General features: G+C 44.4%; 1 protein-coding gene across 8 annotated transcripts in view; it reads left to right on the top strand.

Annotated features, from left to right (window-relative positions):
- Nucleotides 1-5,942: 5,942 nt before the first annotated feature.
- LOC147014171 (transcription factor YY2-like) overlaps nucleotides 5,943-17,648 on the top strand; it is a 70,740-nt gene continuing 59,034 nt past the window's right edge. The window contains exon 1 of one of the 8 annotated variants that reach the window (XM_085851910.1): nucleotides 5,943-6,891. In XM_085851910.1, the coding sequence (XP_085708036.1) occupies nucleotides 6,291-6,891 (601 nt within the window). In that variant the 5' untranslated portion in view covers nucleotides 5,943-6,290. The remainder of the gene's footprint in view (nucleotides 6,892-17,648) is intronic. The other 7 variants (XM_085851911.1, XM_085851903.1, XM_085851905.1 and 4 more) reach the window with 7 other exon arrangements.

Here is a 17,648-nt window from a genome sequence, read left to right as displayed (position 1 = left end):
AGAGTGAAGGAAGAGTTTGAAGAAATCCCTCCTTTTATTGTTGTACTTAGCCTGGCCCAGAGGTGGTCTTTGTGGAACTTGGAATCGAGGCGCTCCGATTTGCACGTGCAGATGCACGCAAAATGGTGCCAAGTTGCTTTCTCGCAGCGGGAACAAATAACATACGTCAGGTAATTTGTGAGCGGAATTCAACACCAAGGCTCAGAGACCCCGTGCAGCTGCTTCGTGCGTCGATCGTCCTCACCGAACCCCTATTTGACATACACGAGGCTCTGGGTCTGTTCTTCATGACCCAACCAAGAGCCAAAGGCCAGTGTCTTGCTTCACCACGCGAGCCAAATCATCTCAACATGAATACAAGAATCGTACCATCTTCTTCATGTGTCGAAGGAAAGCCAGCCATAAAGCCCTGTTCTTACAGGACATTTCCTAACTGGTTCTTTCTCGACCGTGTGCGTCCCTCACTATGCACTCGTGTGTTCCTTCCCTCAACTCCACTCTTCACACTGACATCGCGCGTGCGCTCTCCTGAGCTCTCCACTCTGACTGACTGACACGTCGCTGAACCACCATTTCGTCCTCCGGGGTGTGGCTTGCTCGCACAAAACCCGGGAACTCGCACAAAATCCGCCCGCTCAGCTCGCTTCTGATGTCACGCCCATCAATCATCAGCCTCGGGGGCATGACTTCGCCCGCCATCACCCTTGGAGGTGGGACTTCCAACTGCTCAGCATGTTTGCTTGTTTGTTATCATGGTTTTGGTGATAAAAACACAGGGAAAAGTCACATGGGGGCAATTACATACTGGAGGAACTTATTCTTAATCCCTAGCTAATTAACACCGCACCACCCCCCATGTGGTGACATGTTACACTTAAGCTCACAGTTTCTCTACTTAATTCCATAGAGATGTCTCCTACATGTCCACGGACCAAACGGCTCCATTCAAACCTAACTCCCCCATTAAATTCCTCCATCTACCCTACCCCCACAACCTTAACAAACACTTCTGTCAAAGGTCACCTCCATGGGTTTTAAATGGAATTGGCATCTTTTGTTTTGGCTGTGTGTGTACATCACACCAACTATATTATTTATATACCACAAATGCTGAAGACAATCATAGGAACCCGAAAATATTCTCCAAAGCCCATTATTCCGACATTCATTTTACCGGATACAAGTAGGCCTATATACGCTCGCATGTTGTGTTGACGGTCAATAAAATGGTGGCCACGCCCCACAGCGGCTTCAGTCCAATGAGCTCAATCGATAGGCTTGTTAGCGCTCTAATTTTCTTCTTCTTCTTCTTCTTGCGTACGGCAGCTATCATTCCTTGGAAGCGCGACTGTGTCACTCATGCAGTGCCCCTCTACCAATACACACTGGTACTCATTTCACCGACCTCAGAAGGATGACAGGCTGAATCAACCCCCTGGTGTATTAAATCAGCGGCCAACGGGGCTTGAACTCAGGACCCTAGGATCCCAAGCCTCCACCCTAACCACTAAGTGAACACCAGGCAAAGCGCTCTTGTAACAGTTTGTTTGTCTAGTGTAGATTTGTTACCTGTATGTATTACCTTTACGGAGGAAGAGTCCATAGAGGAAGACATGTGGTTACAGGAGCGAAAGGTGGAAAGGGAAAAGATTATTACTTACGAAATCTAAAGATTTTGTAAGTATATTGATGACTTCCGTCCTCTGTTTGTGTGTTTGTTTGCTTGTGTGTGTGTGTGTGTGTGTGTGTGTGTGTGTGTGTGTGTGTGTGTGTGTGTGTGTGTGTGTGTGTGTGTGTGTGTGTGTGTGTGTGTGTGTGTGTTTGTGTGTTTGTTTGTAGGCACGATAACTCGAGAATGGAAGAAGCTACCAATGTCAAATTACACCACGTGATTCAGGAGGGTGATGGGTAGCGCTTAGATTTTGGTCAAAATCGGTCAAAGGTCAAGGTCACAGTGAGGTCAAACATAATTCCGTAAATTCATGTGGAGAAATGGAGTAATTTTGCTTCGCTCGACGTTACGAGTTCGTTTTAACTTCGATTTTAATTTTGTCTTTGGTTTTTGCGATCGCTTAGGACGCTTAACACTCGGTTGTCGAAATTCTGGTAAAAATCGGATGTTTTGGAGACGTTTTAAGATTGTATAAAAAAATATTTCACTCGCCGCATCACGGCTTGTCACGTGGTGCAGCACGCTCAAGAGAGAGAGTAAAACTGACGGGTAGGCCTCAAGGAAATTTGTGTGTGCGCGCTGACGGTGTTTTCGATAAAGATGGTGTTTAAAAGTCATTTTTTATCCCAATAAAGGTTATCATCGCATGCCTGACTCGCTAAGCCGTCGGATTATGTAAAGATTGTTGGTGGATGGCCGAATATTACGGTTTTGTGACTTTGATAAAATAATATTAAATAATTGCGTGGAGAAATGGAGATTTTTGCTTCGGTCGACGTTACGATTTTTGATGGTCTGGTACAGAATCATCGTAGAAACTTCTGGTTTGCGTCGCTACCTTCTCTAGAGACAGCTTTTTATTAGACAAGGTCAGAGGTCAAGTTGACGATTTCGTAAGTACCAGTCTATGACTGCTTGTTTTTTTCTTGTTTTTTTTTCATATTTTTTATTTTATATTAAGACGTGAAACAGAAGGTATGGTTGGGAGGAAATTGAAGGAGTGGTGGAGGTACAGTGGATAAAATAAAAACTGAAGGTGAAAATAAAACAACAAGATCGTGAATACAGATAGGAAGAAGAAGGGAAGGCCTCAAGGAAATCCGATATGAAAAAAATCGATGAATACTGATCACCAATTAGCACAAGTTTTCACACAAAACTGAACTGTAAACACAGAGATAACAAAATAACAGTAAAAATGCGACAAAAACTACTGGAAAACCTATCTTTGAGTAAGTCAGCAGAGGCCCTGAAGAGAACCGCCACCATCGCTCAAGAACCGGAACCGGAAATCTCGAGATTTGTTACCCGTTTCATCTGTGAGCCTCAGCTGCAGCTGTATGGACATGTGGCTCAATTTTCTGATGCTGATCCTGCTCCCAAATTCTCTCAATGAGTGAGCCTCATGAGTGGAGAAGGCCAACAGGATGACCACATTCCTCGTGGTTGCAGCAGGTTGATCGACATCTCAAGGAGACATGGGGATGGGCCAGGCATCTGCCTGGGGGGATGACCAGATGGAGACTCCTGGAGTACCGGTGGAAAGTGGACCCAGCAACGCGCTGCTCCGACGCATGCTCCCATACTTAACCTAACCTAACATGGTTTGGTAGCCATATTGGATTGAAGGAAAATATTTCAAAAATTCTTTCTCTTGAACCACTTAATCGATCGAAGTGAAACTTCAAAATTATGATCTAGTCGTGATGGGGAATATATGTTTTGAATTTCAACGTGATCGGCCGCATGGTCTGGAAGCCAGAATTATTAAATTTTTTGAATCTGCATTATTTTTGATTATTTTTTTTTTTAAATAAGGCTTACAGTACTTGGCTGAACCTGGATGGGTTTGAGGGGAGAAGAGTAGCAGTTGAAACCCGAATCCTATCCAGGTTCCTCCTGATGACTTCATCTTTGCTTTTTGCTTTTTCAGCTTCTTTCTGATGACTCCAATGCAGGACCTATTTTATTTGGTCTTCCATTTGTTTTGAATTTAATTTTTCGATCCTTGTGGAGGATCTCTGAGTCTTACTCACGTTGTTGTTCTTCATCTTCTTCTTGTGGACTTTTTTGTTTCACAGCCTACAGTTTTCATCGAAACTTCCTGAAACTTGGCATATGTATGTAAAAATTCCCTGCGCAGACAGTAACTATCTCCGATTTTGAAAATTCCTCCTAGAAAAAAAGTTATGACGTCAAAATATCTCCGCTAATGGAAATCGCCTAAAAAATTATCTCCGAAACTAAGCAAGCTTTTTGAATTATATTTGCGGGAATTGAACAGGGCATTAGCAGAGATGAGTTACCGTACATATGATACATCACTATGACGTCATATCAATTTTTATGACGTCATTCCTATTTTTCTACATTTTTGGTTTCACAACCCAGAGTTTTCATCGGATCTTCGTGAAACTTGCCATGTATATGCAGAAAGCCCACGCGCAGGCAGTAACCATCTCCGATTTTGGAAATTCTTCCTAGAAAAAAAAAATTGACGTCATAATGTCGCCACAAATGGAAATCGCCAATACCATTATCTCCGAAACTAGACAAGCTGTTTGAATTTTGTTTGCGGGAATCAAGCCGGGCATTGGCACAGATAATTTATCGCAAACCTAATACATCACAATGACGTCATATTCGTTTTTATGACGTCATCATTAAGAGGACGAGGATCTTAGCTCATATGAGCTTGTTTTAATTTCAAATTTGCCGCAGGAAGAGTTGGCTCACACCAAGTCCTTCTCAAGACAGCGCGGGGTAAGTATTCCATGAATACGATGTGCTTGAAATGTGCATGTCATACTTATATTTTATTTCTACTTTTCATCCTAATTCTTCAACATCTAAAAACATGCAAAACCCCTCCCCAGAATGCACAGGGGTTAGGGTATGGTGGATAAGCTTGGCAGGAGGCTCCTTCTGATTCACCATTTATTTTATCTTTCTTTCCCTCTTCCTCGTGCTTTGTAGTCACTCTTAACACAGTAAATTCGTTTGGGGAAGCACAAGAGGATCAAGTAAAACTGAAAACGACGACCTGGATAGCATTTGCTCAAGTACCACAAGAGCATCGTTTCCATGGAAACCGCCATGTTGTTAAGCAGTGCCGAGCGCTCCGTTCCGTTGGAGTGCTTGCTCGAGCGCTTTGAATGAAGCAATCCGCTTGCTCATGGAACACACGACCCGAGCAAATGTAACAGGAAACGGATTTCTTGTCGTCGTTAACGTAGCACACGCCATAAACACACAAAGATTCACAAACTTACAGAGCTTCGGTGTTACCAAAGCATTCGTGGGTAGGACCTTCGATGGTACAGTACTGGATGGTTTGGGGTTATACTGGGCGATTATTCCGTGCAATCTTAAAACGTCGACTGTTGTGGGTGTTGTTACTAGATCTTGTAGATCTGGCATGACCGGAACTCGATGTCATTTCCCTGCTGGGGTTATTTAATGATTAAAGCCGTTGCTTTGATCCTGTGTGCTGGTTCGATCATTCCATCCTTGTTAAACACCTGGGGTGTGTCATGTTTTCATTTTAAATAAGCTTGCAGAGCGATCGCCGAGTGGATTAAACATTAAAGCAAGCACCCCAAGGAAATGGTTAAGGAACGGCTGGCTTGACGAGCGATAGCAAGCTGATTGATTGGTAACTTGCAGGGGTACTCGGCGTTGCCAAGTGTTCTTCTACTCCTATTGGCATTTTGAAGAAATAAAAATTGTTTTTTTAAAATATGTTTTGTGGGGGTGGTGGGAGGGGGGTTGATAAAATAAAACAATGAGACGAAGATCCGTTCGGCCGTCTCTGAGAAAAAAGGGGGCGACACATACAAGCTTGTCATATCGATGGAGCACACCCCAAGGATGACGGTTCAAAGCGGGACCGAGATACGGACCCAGACGTATAAGTACACGTCGCTCTCAACTCTCTTACCAACCCCAAACGTACCAGTACGTACTTATCCCATTTACCATCCACTACTACTACTATATTCTCGCTATTATCACAACTCCACACACATCCTGTTTCTGGCGAAGTGTAATAAATATTCCGTGGAGTGCACGATGAACGATTTTGCCGCAGCTGATCATTTTCCTCACACGTTTGTTTTGTGTTTTTAATTATTTTCATTTTCCTTCACGCGTTTCCCGTCGATCACGTGATCGCCAGGACAATTTCTGCAACAACTGTCCGCTCTGCTTTATTTAGGGTGTACCCGATGTATATCCTTTGCCAAGTTGGTGCCGCCCTTTATCGAATTGAAGTATTCCCATATGCTTTGTTAATATGTATTGTAGTTTTAGCTGCGTTGTCGTGAGAAGCGTTTCCAAGAAGATGTGAAGAGAAAAATAAAAAATCTGTTATCTTTTGACGAAGTTGTTGTGACGTCGTTACGTCAACGCGTCAGGAATCTGGGGCTTGCTAGGCCGCGCTAGGCCACAGGGCTTTATCCCGCCAAAGGACTTTTTTCCTTGCACCCGTATATCTTGAACATTGCGGTTTGGATAATAGTAATAACACCGTTGTGTCCAGTATAATTTATCGCAACATTTGTTCTCTCGTCGCGGCCCGTGTCGCTGCTGTTGGCGGCGTGGCGGGCCGTGGGCTGCCATGGCGTCGGGCGAAGCGATCTGCATCACAGCGGATGGCGTGGAGATACCCGCCGAAATCGTGGAGTTACAGGAGATCGAAGTGGTAACGATCCCGTTGGAAGGAAGCGGTCTGGACGAACCGCTAACCTTCGGGCCGCTGTCCGATCCCACCGAGACGCATCAGGAGGTGATTCTGGTTCAGACGCGGGAAGAAGTTGTCGGAGATGAAATGCAAGCCGTGAGCCTCGATCAAATACTCATTCCCGTGCCTACCGGGGACAATGACAATGACGATGGGGAAGATGGAGGGTGCCGGCCTCCGGAACGCTCTCCCATGTCTGGCTCTGCGTCTGGGGCCGGTTGTGTATCCCCGGTGGGCCAGGCCGCGTGCCCGGCGTCGTCCAGGCTCGGATTTGTTGTCGGGGGCTTGTCCTCCAAAAGTTGTGGGATTAAAAAGACCGGCAAAAAGTCGAAGGTGTTGGGTGGAAAGCGGGCTGCGTCCCACAGCACTATTGCCGTGGTGGATGCTGATAAAAACAGCAAAGCAAGCAAATGGGACCACAAGCAAGTTCAGATCAAGACGTCAGAAGGAGACTTCTCAGTCACCGTGTGGGCTGCGGGTAATCAAAGGGGCATTTTCTTCAACGGGGTGTATGTCATTCATGGCCTGTCTAGTCCTGTCTGCACTGCTCTTATTTTCTGTCTTAAGTTTTTGTTTTTTTTTAAAAACAAATTTCTTTCTTATGCTGCATACACGACCTCGTCAGTTTCTTTATTTTTTTTCCCCTTGTCAAGAAGTCCAAGATCATAAAAGACTGCTGTTGAGATAAAACGAGCAAATCTAGATTATAAAATGCTTTGAAATCGAGCTGAGTTCAAGAGATACAGAGTAAGCGAGAAGTGAATCAAAAACTCAAAGCTGTTGGAGCCACAGGATGAATACAGCATGATTTTTTTTTTCATCATCATCACACGAATCGGCCTTTTGTGCCAATTATTGGTACTTTTCCATTTATTTTCCTTTGTAATTTGTCAGAATCGAGATGAATGTTGGGAGGAAACGAGGCTGTGTTGATTCACAAGGTCATAATTGCATCCCTTGTCTTTATGGTGATTGATAAACCGTCACTTTGATGAAGATTTGCTTTTAAATGTTAATATCGATAAAATCGATCAAATTGGTTACACAGTTGCTCCACAAGCTTGCCTCCGACTGTATATGTGTGCAAGCATTGTTTTGCTTTCCTCGTGTGTGTTTGTTAGTACATATCAACAAAATGCATTAAATGTCATCCCACATGTGCACCTTTTTAATTGATGGGATTGCTTATCAATATGAATGGTTTTTGTGGATAATAATCTTTCATTTTGATGATTTGATGTCTCATGTCGAACCTGTAGATCAAAGCTGGTGTGTGTGCTTAATTGATTGAGGTTCATTGGAGATCTAGAACCTCAAAAGAATGGGAGGATTAATGTTGATGGAATTGTGAGCGAACAGGAAAACTCGATGTACACACAGACAACCTTATCGACTGTAGAAAAAGACCACGTCAGCAACTGTAAATGTGAAGTAAGACTTGGCAGACACAGATGGACACAATGTGCAATAACAAGCTCAAATGAGCGAAGATCTTCGTCCTCTTAATGACGTCATAAAACGAATATGACATCATTGTGATGCATCAGGTTTGCGATAAATTATCTGTGCTAATGCCCGGCTTGATTCCCGCAAACAAAATTCAAACAGCTTGCCTAGTTTCGGAGATAATGGTATAGGCGATTTCCATTAGCGGCGATATTATGTCAACTTTTTTTCTATGAAGAATTTCCAAAATCGGAGATGGTTACTGCCTGCGCGTGGGCTTTCTGCATATACATGGCAAGTTTCACGAAGATCCGATGAAAACTCTGGGTTGTGAAACAAAAAATGTCAAAGAATAGGAATGACGTCATAAAAATTTATATGACGTCATAGCGATGTATCATATGTGCGGTAATTAATCTCTGCCAATGCCCTGTTCAATTCCCGCAAACAGAATTCAAAAAGCTTGTCAAGTTTCGGAGATAATTTTTTTAGGCGATTTCCATTAGCAGAGATATTTTGATGTCATAACTTTTTTTCTCGGAGGAATTTTCAAAATCAGAGGTGGTTACTGTTTGCGCAGGGTATTTTTACATATATATGCCAAGTTTCAGGAAGTTTCGATGAAAACTGTAGGCTGTGAAACAAAAAAGTCCACAAGAAGAAGATGAAGAACAACAACGTGAGTAAGACTTAGAGATCCTCCACGAAGATCGAAAAACAGAGCATTTCACTCTTAACAGCTTTGATGGTGTAAGTAGTAAGCAGTGTCACACTTGTCCCTAACTCTTGGCATTTTAAAATGACAAGTTTTTATTTTACTTTTCAGAATATGTAATTCTGCACTTTTCACATTTTTTTTTTATTTTTTTTTTTTTTTTTTTTATACCTTGGTCGAGGCTCGTATGAGAGCTAACACACAACTCACAGCAAGGAGGCATGAGACAAGAGGGGCGGGAGTGGAAGGGACAAAACATTGGGGAACAGACACAGGTGAACTGTGGAAGGGAGAGGGATGGGGATGGGACGGGGAACATGGCGAGGGGAAGATGGACATTAAAGGGACTTTCAGGAAGGAAAGCAGGAGAATTGAAGGAAGTGGGCTTGGGTGGATTATCGGGGGTAGAAAAGATCGAGGATTTGGATGGGGGAAGATAAGAGGTGGTGGTGAACAGCTGTTTTGAAAGCCTGAAGGGAAGAATGGGAAAGAATAGAGTGAGGAAGTTTATTCCAAAGGCGGGAAAAAAGAGGAATGAAAGAGTGAAGATGAGCAGTGATTCGTGATTTTGGTAGTTTTACCAGAAGGGGGTTGTTGGCGGACCTTGAGCGCCCTGTGGAAATGTGGTTGGGACAAATCGCAGAGAGAGCAGGGGGGCAAGGCTGGAGAGGAGTCGGTAGAAGACAGAAAGACCACCGACCAACCTGCGGTGATTGAGTGAGAGGCCCAAAGACTCAGCTTCATTGCGGGAGATGCCAATGATCTTAAAAGCCCTGGTTTCGACAGCGTGAAGTCGAGAAAGGTGGGAGGCAGGAGCACCAGCCCAGAGGGGAGAGCAGTACTCCATCAGGCTACGGACAAAAGCTTTGTAAGTGGTCAGGAGCTCAAGAGGGCCGAGGAAGGACTTTGCACGACGGAGGATTCCCAGTCGGCGACTGGCTTTTGAGGCAAGGTTGGAAATGTGACTTTCCCAGGAAAGGTCATGGCAGATAGTGAGACCCAGAAGCTTGAAAGAAAAGACTTCTTCCAGAGGATTGTTGAGAAAGTGGATGGGGGGTTTTGTAAACGGTCCTTTCGAAGAGACATAGTGAGAGTGTGAGATTTGTCTGGATTGAAAGACATGTTCCACGTGTTGGACCAGTTTGTGATTTTATCCAGATCTGCAGTGAGCGAAGAAGCTGCTGCTTGCCGGTCTGAGGGATGACAGATGGTACGGCAGAGGGTGGAGTCATCGGCAAAGAGAAATAGAGGATTTTCCAGAGAGTCCGAGAGATCATTGATGAAAACCAGAAAAAGAACAGGGCCCAGAACGCTACCTTGAGGAACTCCAGCCTGCACAGGAAGAGGGGATGAAAGAACTCCATTTAGGGCCACACGTTGACTGCGACAGGAGAGGAAGTCTGCGAGCCATGAGTGGAGATGGCCTTGAATACCATGGGAAGAGAGTTTGGTGAGTAGGGCAGGGTGCCAGATTGTGTCAAAAGCACGTGATATGTCCAGGGATACGGCTCGGATTTCCTGTCTGGCATTGAGGACCTCCATCCATTGATGGGAGAGCAGTAGCAGCATATCTAGGGTAGAGTGACCTGGTCTGAAACCAAATTGATGATTGGAAATCAAGCCATTGGAGAAGAGGAAGGACTTCATGTCTGAAGCGATGATGGATTCCATAACCTTGCTGATGATTGGGAGAAGGCTGATTGGTCTATAGTTACAGGGATCTGTTTTTGCACCTTTTTTATGCAGGGCAGTGATGTTAGCAGATTTCCAAGCAGATGGCAGATGACCTTGGGAAAATGAGAGGGTGAATAGAACAGAGAGAGGGTGAGCAAGAGCAGAAGAGCAGGCTTTGAGGACACGTGGGCTGATGCCGTCTGGACATTTGATTGGGAATTGTATGCCTGGTGTTTGCTTAATGGTTAGGGTGGTGGGCTTGGGATCCGAAGGTCCCGAGTTCAAATCCCCCTTTCCTATTGAATTAATACCAGGTGGGGTTGACTCAGCCTGTCATCCTTACGAGGTCGGCACAATGAGTACCTGCTTGCTAGGAAGAATGAGCCATTCGAGTATCCAGTATTGGAGTGGTGACCCATCCAGGATTGTGCCCAATCGCCCAGGAGACTGCTTCGGCGACACCAACGCTCTGTGCAGAGTATGGTCCCAATGGATGGATGGGAAATTGTGTAGCTATGTATTGCAGGTGCAAAGGTAGGGATGGGGGAAGTAAAGACGCACATGGTGCGCGATTGTCTTTCCGATGGGTGCGTGCGATGGCCCGTCTCGCCGGTGGGTGCGTGCGTTGGACTGTCTGTCTTCTTTGTGGGTACTCTTCTGGCTGTGTGAGAATATGTGCCAATGTTATCACTTTCCTCCTCTCACTCTGCAGCTCTACATTTCAATAGGATTCAAATGATTCACGTTTGTTGAGCATTGACGAATAACTTCACATCATACATTTATACATACTAGCAGAGTTCCCCCACCCTCGGGGTGGGTAGAGTTTGCGCATTACTTTCTGAAAAAAAAAACTTGTCTATTTTACAATAAGTTTAGATGTTTGTGTGGTGTGCGTCTAAAAGGTTCTAGATGGTTTCAAGGACATGTTCCAATTGTAGTTATGGTCTACAGGGTCTCATCTCCAGGATGCAAATTTCGAAGGGGTCAAACTCGAAAGGCCTCAAAGGGGCCGAAAGTGTCAAAGTGTCAAAACGGTCTCAAGGCTCAAAATATGTAAATTGTCAAGGGCCTAATTAAAGGGTGTTAAGGTCGAAGGAGTCTAAAGCAGTGGTTCTTCACCTTTTTTGAGTCATGGACCCCTTTGAGGATCCGGTCAAAGCAACGGACCCCTCCCCAGAAAAATGCACGTAAGCACATAAACACAAAATTTTGCATTCAATGAATACATTTTAGTGTAGGAAAATTATTTCCTTTACATACCATCATAATCAGAATGAAAAAACAATCTTTACAAAGAATATAATCTGACTTTTTTCATGGAAAATTCAATGACTATTCCCTGAATAAAATGAAATGTATCCAAAATTGTGCAGATTAAACAAAAAACAAGTCTGAAGATGACAATGGTTCATGAGCGGTATTTGACGATGTCGATTGTTTCAGAGGTCAAGGATGAGACGATGTGATTTTTGACCAAGTTATAAAAATGATCAACATGATGTGGTACAGGTGACAGGTTATTAGCTGCAAAATGTCGAAAACCCGGTTTCGTTCAACAACTTTCAAAATTTGACCTTTGCATGACCTTTAAAGGTCACAAAACAGTGTTGTGGACATTAAAATAAGGAAACAGGATACGTGTGATAGCTTATTGGAGTTAGTTTGTCAAAGAAGGTCGAAAACCTGGTTCGATTCCCACAACTTTGAAAATTTGACCTTTGTGGCCTTTAAAGGTCAAAGGTCAAGGATTATGACCTTTGGTGCAAACCTTCCTCTGGAACATTCCAGGAACAATATAACGTCATATATATAGACCAGGAGCCCGGGGCCCTGAGCTCAAACGAATGAGGTACTAATATCTGAGCACAGGCGCATGAATGGAGTATCAAAAGACATATAGAAAGTTATTTCTGCCAGGTACCATCCTCTGCGTAAGGACCCTGGTGACCCTCCAAAGGGGTCCTTAAAATTGGCTAGATCAAACATTGGAAGTACCAATTGGTATCACTTCCATATGATGCATATGACCAACCTCACAACAAAACCACATGTGACAGACATGCCGACTACTGCAAAAGGCCCCCCAGAAGCCCCAAGGGCCCCCAAAAAAGGGGGTATCTCAAACATTGGAAGTACTAGATAAAACAAGTTTTAAAATCATATATACATCCCACAGAGTGTAAAATGTCCATTACCAGACAAATTGTCTGCAGCATTGGCCCTACCAGAACCCCCAAAAGTAAGCCCTTGAGACCCTTGATACAACTGGTCTAGCTCAAACATTGGAGGTACGAGATAAAACCAGGTTTAAATTCATATATACATCACACAGAGTGTAAAATGTCCATTACCAGACAAATTGTCTGCTGCATTGGCCCCACCAGAACCCCCAAAAGTGAGCTCTAAAAAGGGAAAAACATTACAGTGGACCAAAAATACACAATTGACATAATTTTGCACATTATGCCAGCACACCATTACCGTAGGAAACATTTATGTTTAACAATTTAACAAAAGAACTACAAAATACCAATAAGCCTACTGGTATCACACTATGAACCAGTAAACTCGGAAAAACTACAGGCTCATCTTGAACTGAAACACTCCGAAAAATACGAAGACAAAAATAGTTCCAATGTTTCCTCACTTCTCCGAACATTCTTTTCCGAGTTCGGAGATGTTATATTATATTAGGAGAGGTCAGGGAACATTAGAACTGTTATTACTTCCAAAGATTTCCGAGTTCGGAGACGTTAGGAGTTAGGAAACATTAGAACGATTTATGTCTTCGTATATTTCCGAGTGTTTCAGTACAATATGAGCCTGTAGTTTTTTCCGTGTTTACTGGTTCATAGTGTGATACCAGTAGGCTTATTGGTATTTTGTAGTTCTTTTGTTAAATTGTTCAACATAAATGTTTCCTATGGTAATGGTGTGCCGGCATAATGTGCAAAATTATGCCAATTGTGTATTTTTGGTCCACTGTAATGTTTTGCCCTTTTTGGAGCTCACTTTTGAGGGTTCTGGTCGGGCCAATGCAGCAGACAATTTGTCTGGTAATGGACATTTTACACTCTGTGGGATGTATATATGAATTTAAACCTGGTTTTATCTCGTACCTCCAACGTTTGAGCGAGACCAGTCGTATCAAGGGTCTCAAGGGCTTACTTTTGGGGGTTCTGGTAGGGCCAATGCAGCAGATAATTTGTCTGGTAATGGACATTTTACACTCTGTGGGATGTATATATGATTTTAAAACTGGTTTTATCTAGTACCTCCAATGTTTGAGCTGGCCCCCTTTTTGGGGGCCCTTGTTGGGGCTTCTGGGGTGCCTTTTGCAGTAGTAGGCATGTGTGTCACATGTGGTTTTGTTGTAAGGTTGGTCATATGCATCATATGGAAGTGATACCAATTGGTACTTCCAATGTTTGATCTAGCCAATTTTAAGGACCCCTTTGGAGGGTCACCAGGGTCCTTACGCAGAGGATGGTAACTGGCAGAAATAACTTTCTATATGTCTTTTGATACTCCATTCATGCGCCTGTGCTCAGATATTAGTACCTCATTCGTTTGAGCTCAGGGCCCCGGGCTCCCGGTCTAATTGGCTATATGGCATTTCACACTCCTCGGGTTATCCATATTTTGATGAAATCAGCGTAAAAACAAACTTGAAGGGGGCACCACGGGCAAGGTCTTCGAGATAGAGCAAAATGGTTTCAATACTTTAGGTGGGGAATGACCTCAAGATTATGCACAAAAATATTTCCATCCCAGCTCTCAAAGTTTGGGCGGTCGTATGATTTTTATGTCAAAATTTGCAATTTTCTGAATTTTTGACCTTTTGACCTTGACCTTGGGACGAAAATGAAAAATCGGACGACAAGTTTTAGATAATTCATTTTGCTATTCAAATACCGAAGAACCCATTCCATTCAGTCAATTCCCGAGGAGAAGATAGATTTTTTAATCCGACTACCCCCCTAAAAATGGCTATTTTTTGGGCGTGGCTCTACCCACAATGGGCGCAGTTCGTTCTCATCCCGGAAAACACAACAAGACATTGATATCGAACACATAACCAAGTTTCATCAAGATCGGATCAAAGTCCACGGAGTTATGCTCTGGACAGACAGACAGACACACAGGCAGACAAGCTGGTAGGCGACGAGGGATCCGCTAGGATCGAAGCGCTGGATATGATGCTTTTCATTCTGACCGATCCACCGACGAAGATTCATTGCCAAGATGTATTGGTTCACATACAATTGTTCCTCTGCCTGGCAAGATTTTTCCTATTGAGTATTTTGACAACTGGCACTCCTCATAAAAAATGACGGTAAAGAGACACCCTACTTTTGAAGGACTACCATTTAAAAATAAAACCTAAATCAAAAATCAGCTCGAGTAAAATTTTCTAAATATCTCGAAGTGTTTAATTCCGAAGTCTCGTTTCTCCACATTCAAAACTGTAGGACAAGTATTGAAAATAGTGAACGCGGTTTTTCGGCCGCTGCATAGCAATGGGTGGTTGCTTAGCAACGAAACTCAAACGCCCCAGACCATATGGCACCTGTTCGCCAAGTTTCATTGAAATCGGTTTGTTGGTTTGTGCTGTGGAGCCTCGCGTTGCAGACAGACACACACAGACACACACAGACACACACAGACACACACAGACACACACAGACACACACAGACACACACAGACACACACAGACACACACAGACACGCACAGACACGCACACACAGACACACACAGACACACACAGACACACACAGACACGCACACACAGACACGCACACACAGACACGCACACACAGACACGCACACACAGACACGCACACACAGACACGCACACACAGACGCGCACACACAGACGCGCACACACAGACGCGCACACACAGACGCGCACACACAGACGCGCACACACAGACACGCGCACACACAGACACGCGCACACACAGACACGCGCACACACAGACACGCACACACAGACACGCGCGCACACAGACACGCGCACACACAGACACGCACACACAGACACGCACACACAGACACGCACACACAGACACGCACACACAGACACGCACACACAGACACGCACACACAGACACGCACACACAGACACGCACACACAGACACGCACACACAGACACGCACACACAGACACGCACACACAGACACGCACACACAGGCGCGCACAGACAGACACGCACACACAGACACGCACACACAGTCACGCACACACGGGCACGCACACACAGACGCGCACACACAGACACGCACACACACACAGACACGCACACACACACAGACACGCACACACACAGACACGCACACACACAGTCACGCACAGACACGCACACACACAGACACGCACACACACAGACACGCACACACACAGACACGCACACACACAGACACACACACGCACAGGCACACACACACGGACACGCACACACAGACACACACACACAGACACACACACACAGACACACACACACAGACACACAGACACAGACACACACACACAGACACACACACACAGACACACGTAAACACACACACACACACAGACACACACACACAGACACACACAGACACACACACACAGACACACACACACAGACACACACACACAGACACACACACACAGACACACACACACACAGACACACACACAGACACACACACACAGACACACAGACACAGACACACAGACACAGACACACAGACACAGACACACAGACACAGACACACAGACACAGACACACAGACACAGACACACAGACACAGACACACAGACACAGACACACAGACACAGACACACAGACACAGACACACACACACAGACACACAGACACAGACACACACACACAGACACACACACACACACACATACACACACACGGAAAACCCGACAATAAAGGATATCTGGCGAATCCAACAGACAGACAGACACACAGACATAACGAATATAGTGGTCACTCTGGCTGGCACTCGTGAACCAATCAATTTCAATTCTGCTCAAAAGTACATTTCAGTGAGAAGGCTACTGTTGTTTGGCTGCAATAAGAAGATGAAATTGTGGAGTGGTCTTTGACAAGGCAACACGCATGTCATGTTTGACATCCAATCGATTTCTACTTTTCGTTTTGATGGTAACAAGTGCTGAAAATCCTGACTCGCAAAGATATGTGGTTGCAAATGGAATCAGAGCTCCCATGGCTCACTTTGCCAGACGAGGGTAGGCTTGTGTCAAGGAACACCAAAATTCTCCAAGACTCTTCGAGTTGAACTCATGTCGTATCATTTCCTTTGTCCTCAGGTCAATGAGGTCATCTTTGGCAAGGTCTGAATCAGTAATACAGTTTATATCAGCAAGGAAAGTATTACGAATCAACGTTTGAACTTTTAAGGTCATCTGAGCAGAAGTAACCTTCGAAAGAGTTCTGCAGTGTTTCCCAGGTGGCTGCACATTTCTGCCTGCAGAGAAATTGACAGGGCTTTGTCTCTCTCGACTCCATCCTGCAGAAGCACTCCCTCCAGCATTGGAAAGTTTGCAAAGTTGTCTGCTTCCAATCTCCTCTTCCTCAGTGGCAGCTTGGCCAAAAGAGTTTGTAGGTTTTCAGCAGCATCCATAATGGTGACTGCAGGGCCTTGAATCAAAAAACTTACCACATTCATATGGCCAAAAATATCCGTCAAATAAGCCAAGCCGTGAATGAATTCCTCCCTGTCAAACTGTTCCAAGAGTGGACTTTCCTTTTCTCTCAAAAAAAAGTGAAACTTCTGCCCTAATTTCCATCAAGCGCTTTAAGATTTGTCCTCTGGAAAGCCAGCGAATTTCTTTGTGGTGGAGAAGAACTTCATATTCTGCTCTCATTTCGTGACAAAACCTCTTGAAAACGTGATGATTCAGAGCACTGGCTCTGATGAAGTTGACGACTTTCACAGCAATAGACAAGACTTCTTTCAGGATTGTTGGCAGAGTCTTTGATGCCAGTGCATGCCGATGTAGAAAACAGTCACAATGACGTGAGGAGCTTCTTTCTTCAGAGCAGTAAAACCAGATGTGTTGCCAAGCATTGCAGGTGCTCCATCTGTGCACAGAGTACCCAAATTCTTCTTCCAGTCAAAGTTTTGCTTGGTAAAGAAATTTTTCAACATTTCTAAGATGTCAATGGCTTTTGTAGTTTCCAAAAGGGGCTCACAAAATAGGAATTCTTCTTTGATGGCATCAGCATGCACACAACGGACGAAAACAAGGAGCTGGCTACACTAAGAAATGTCAGTACTTTCATCCAGTTGCATACTGAAGGGAAATGGTGTAGCTGCCTCTTGACCTGCTTCAAAATATGACAAGAAATATCAACTATTCGGGAATGTGTGACA

This window comes from Eptatretus burgeri, chromosome 13 (genome assembly GCF_056783735.1).
Source record: "Eptatretus burgeri isolate ZD-2024b chromosome 13, Ebu_testis_v1, whole genome shotgun sequence".
Classification (NCBI taxonomy): Eukaryota; Metazoa; Chordata; class Myxini; order Myxiniformes; family Myxinidae; genus Eptatretus; species Eptatretus burgeri.
The sequence above is the reverse complement of the archived record's forward strand: the minus strand, read 5'-3'. Positions and strand labels throughout refer to the sequence as shown.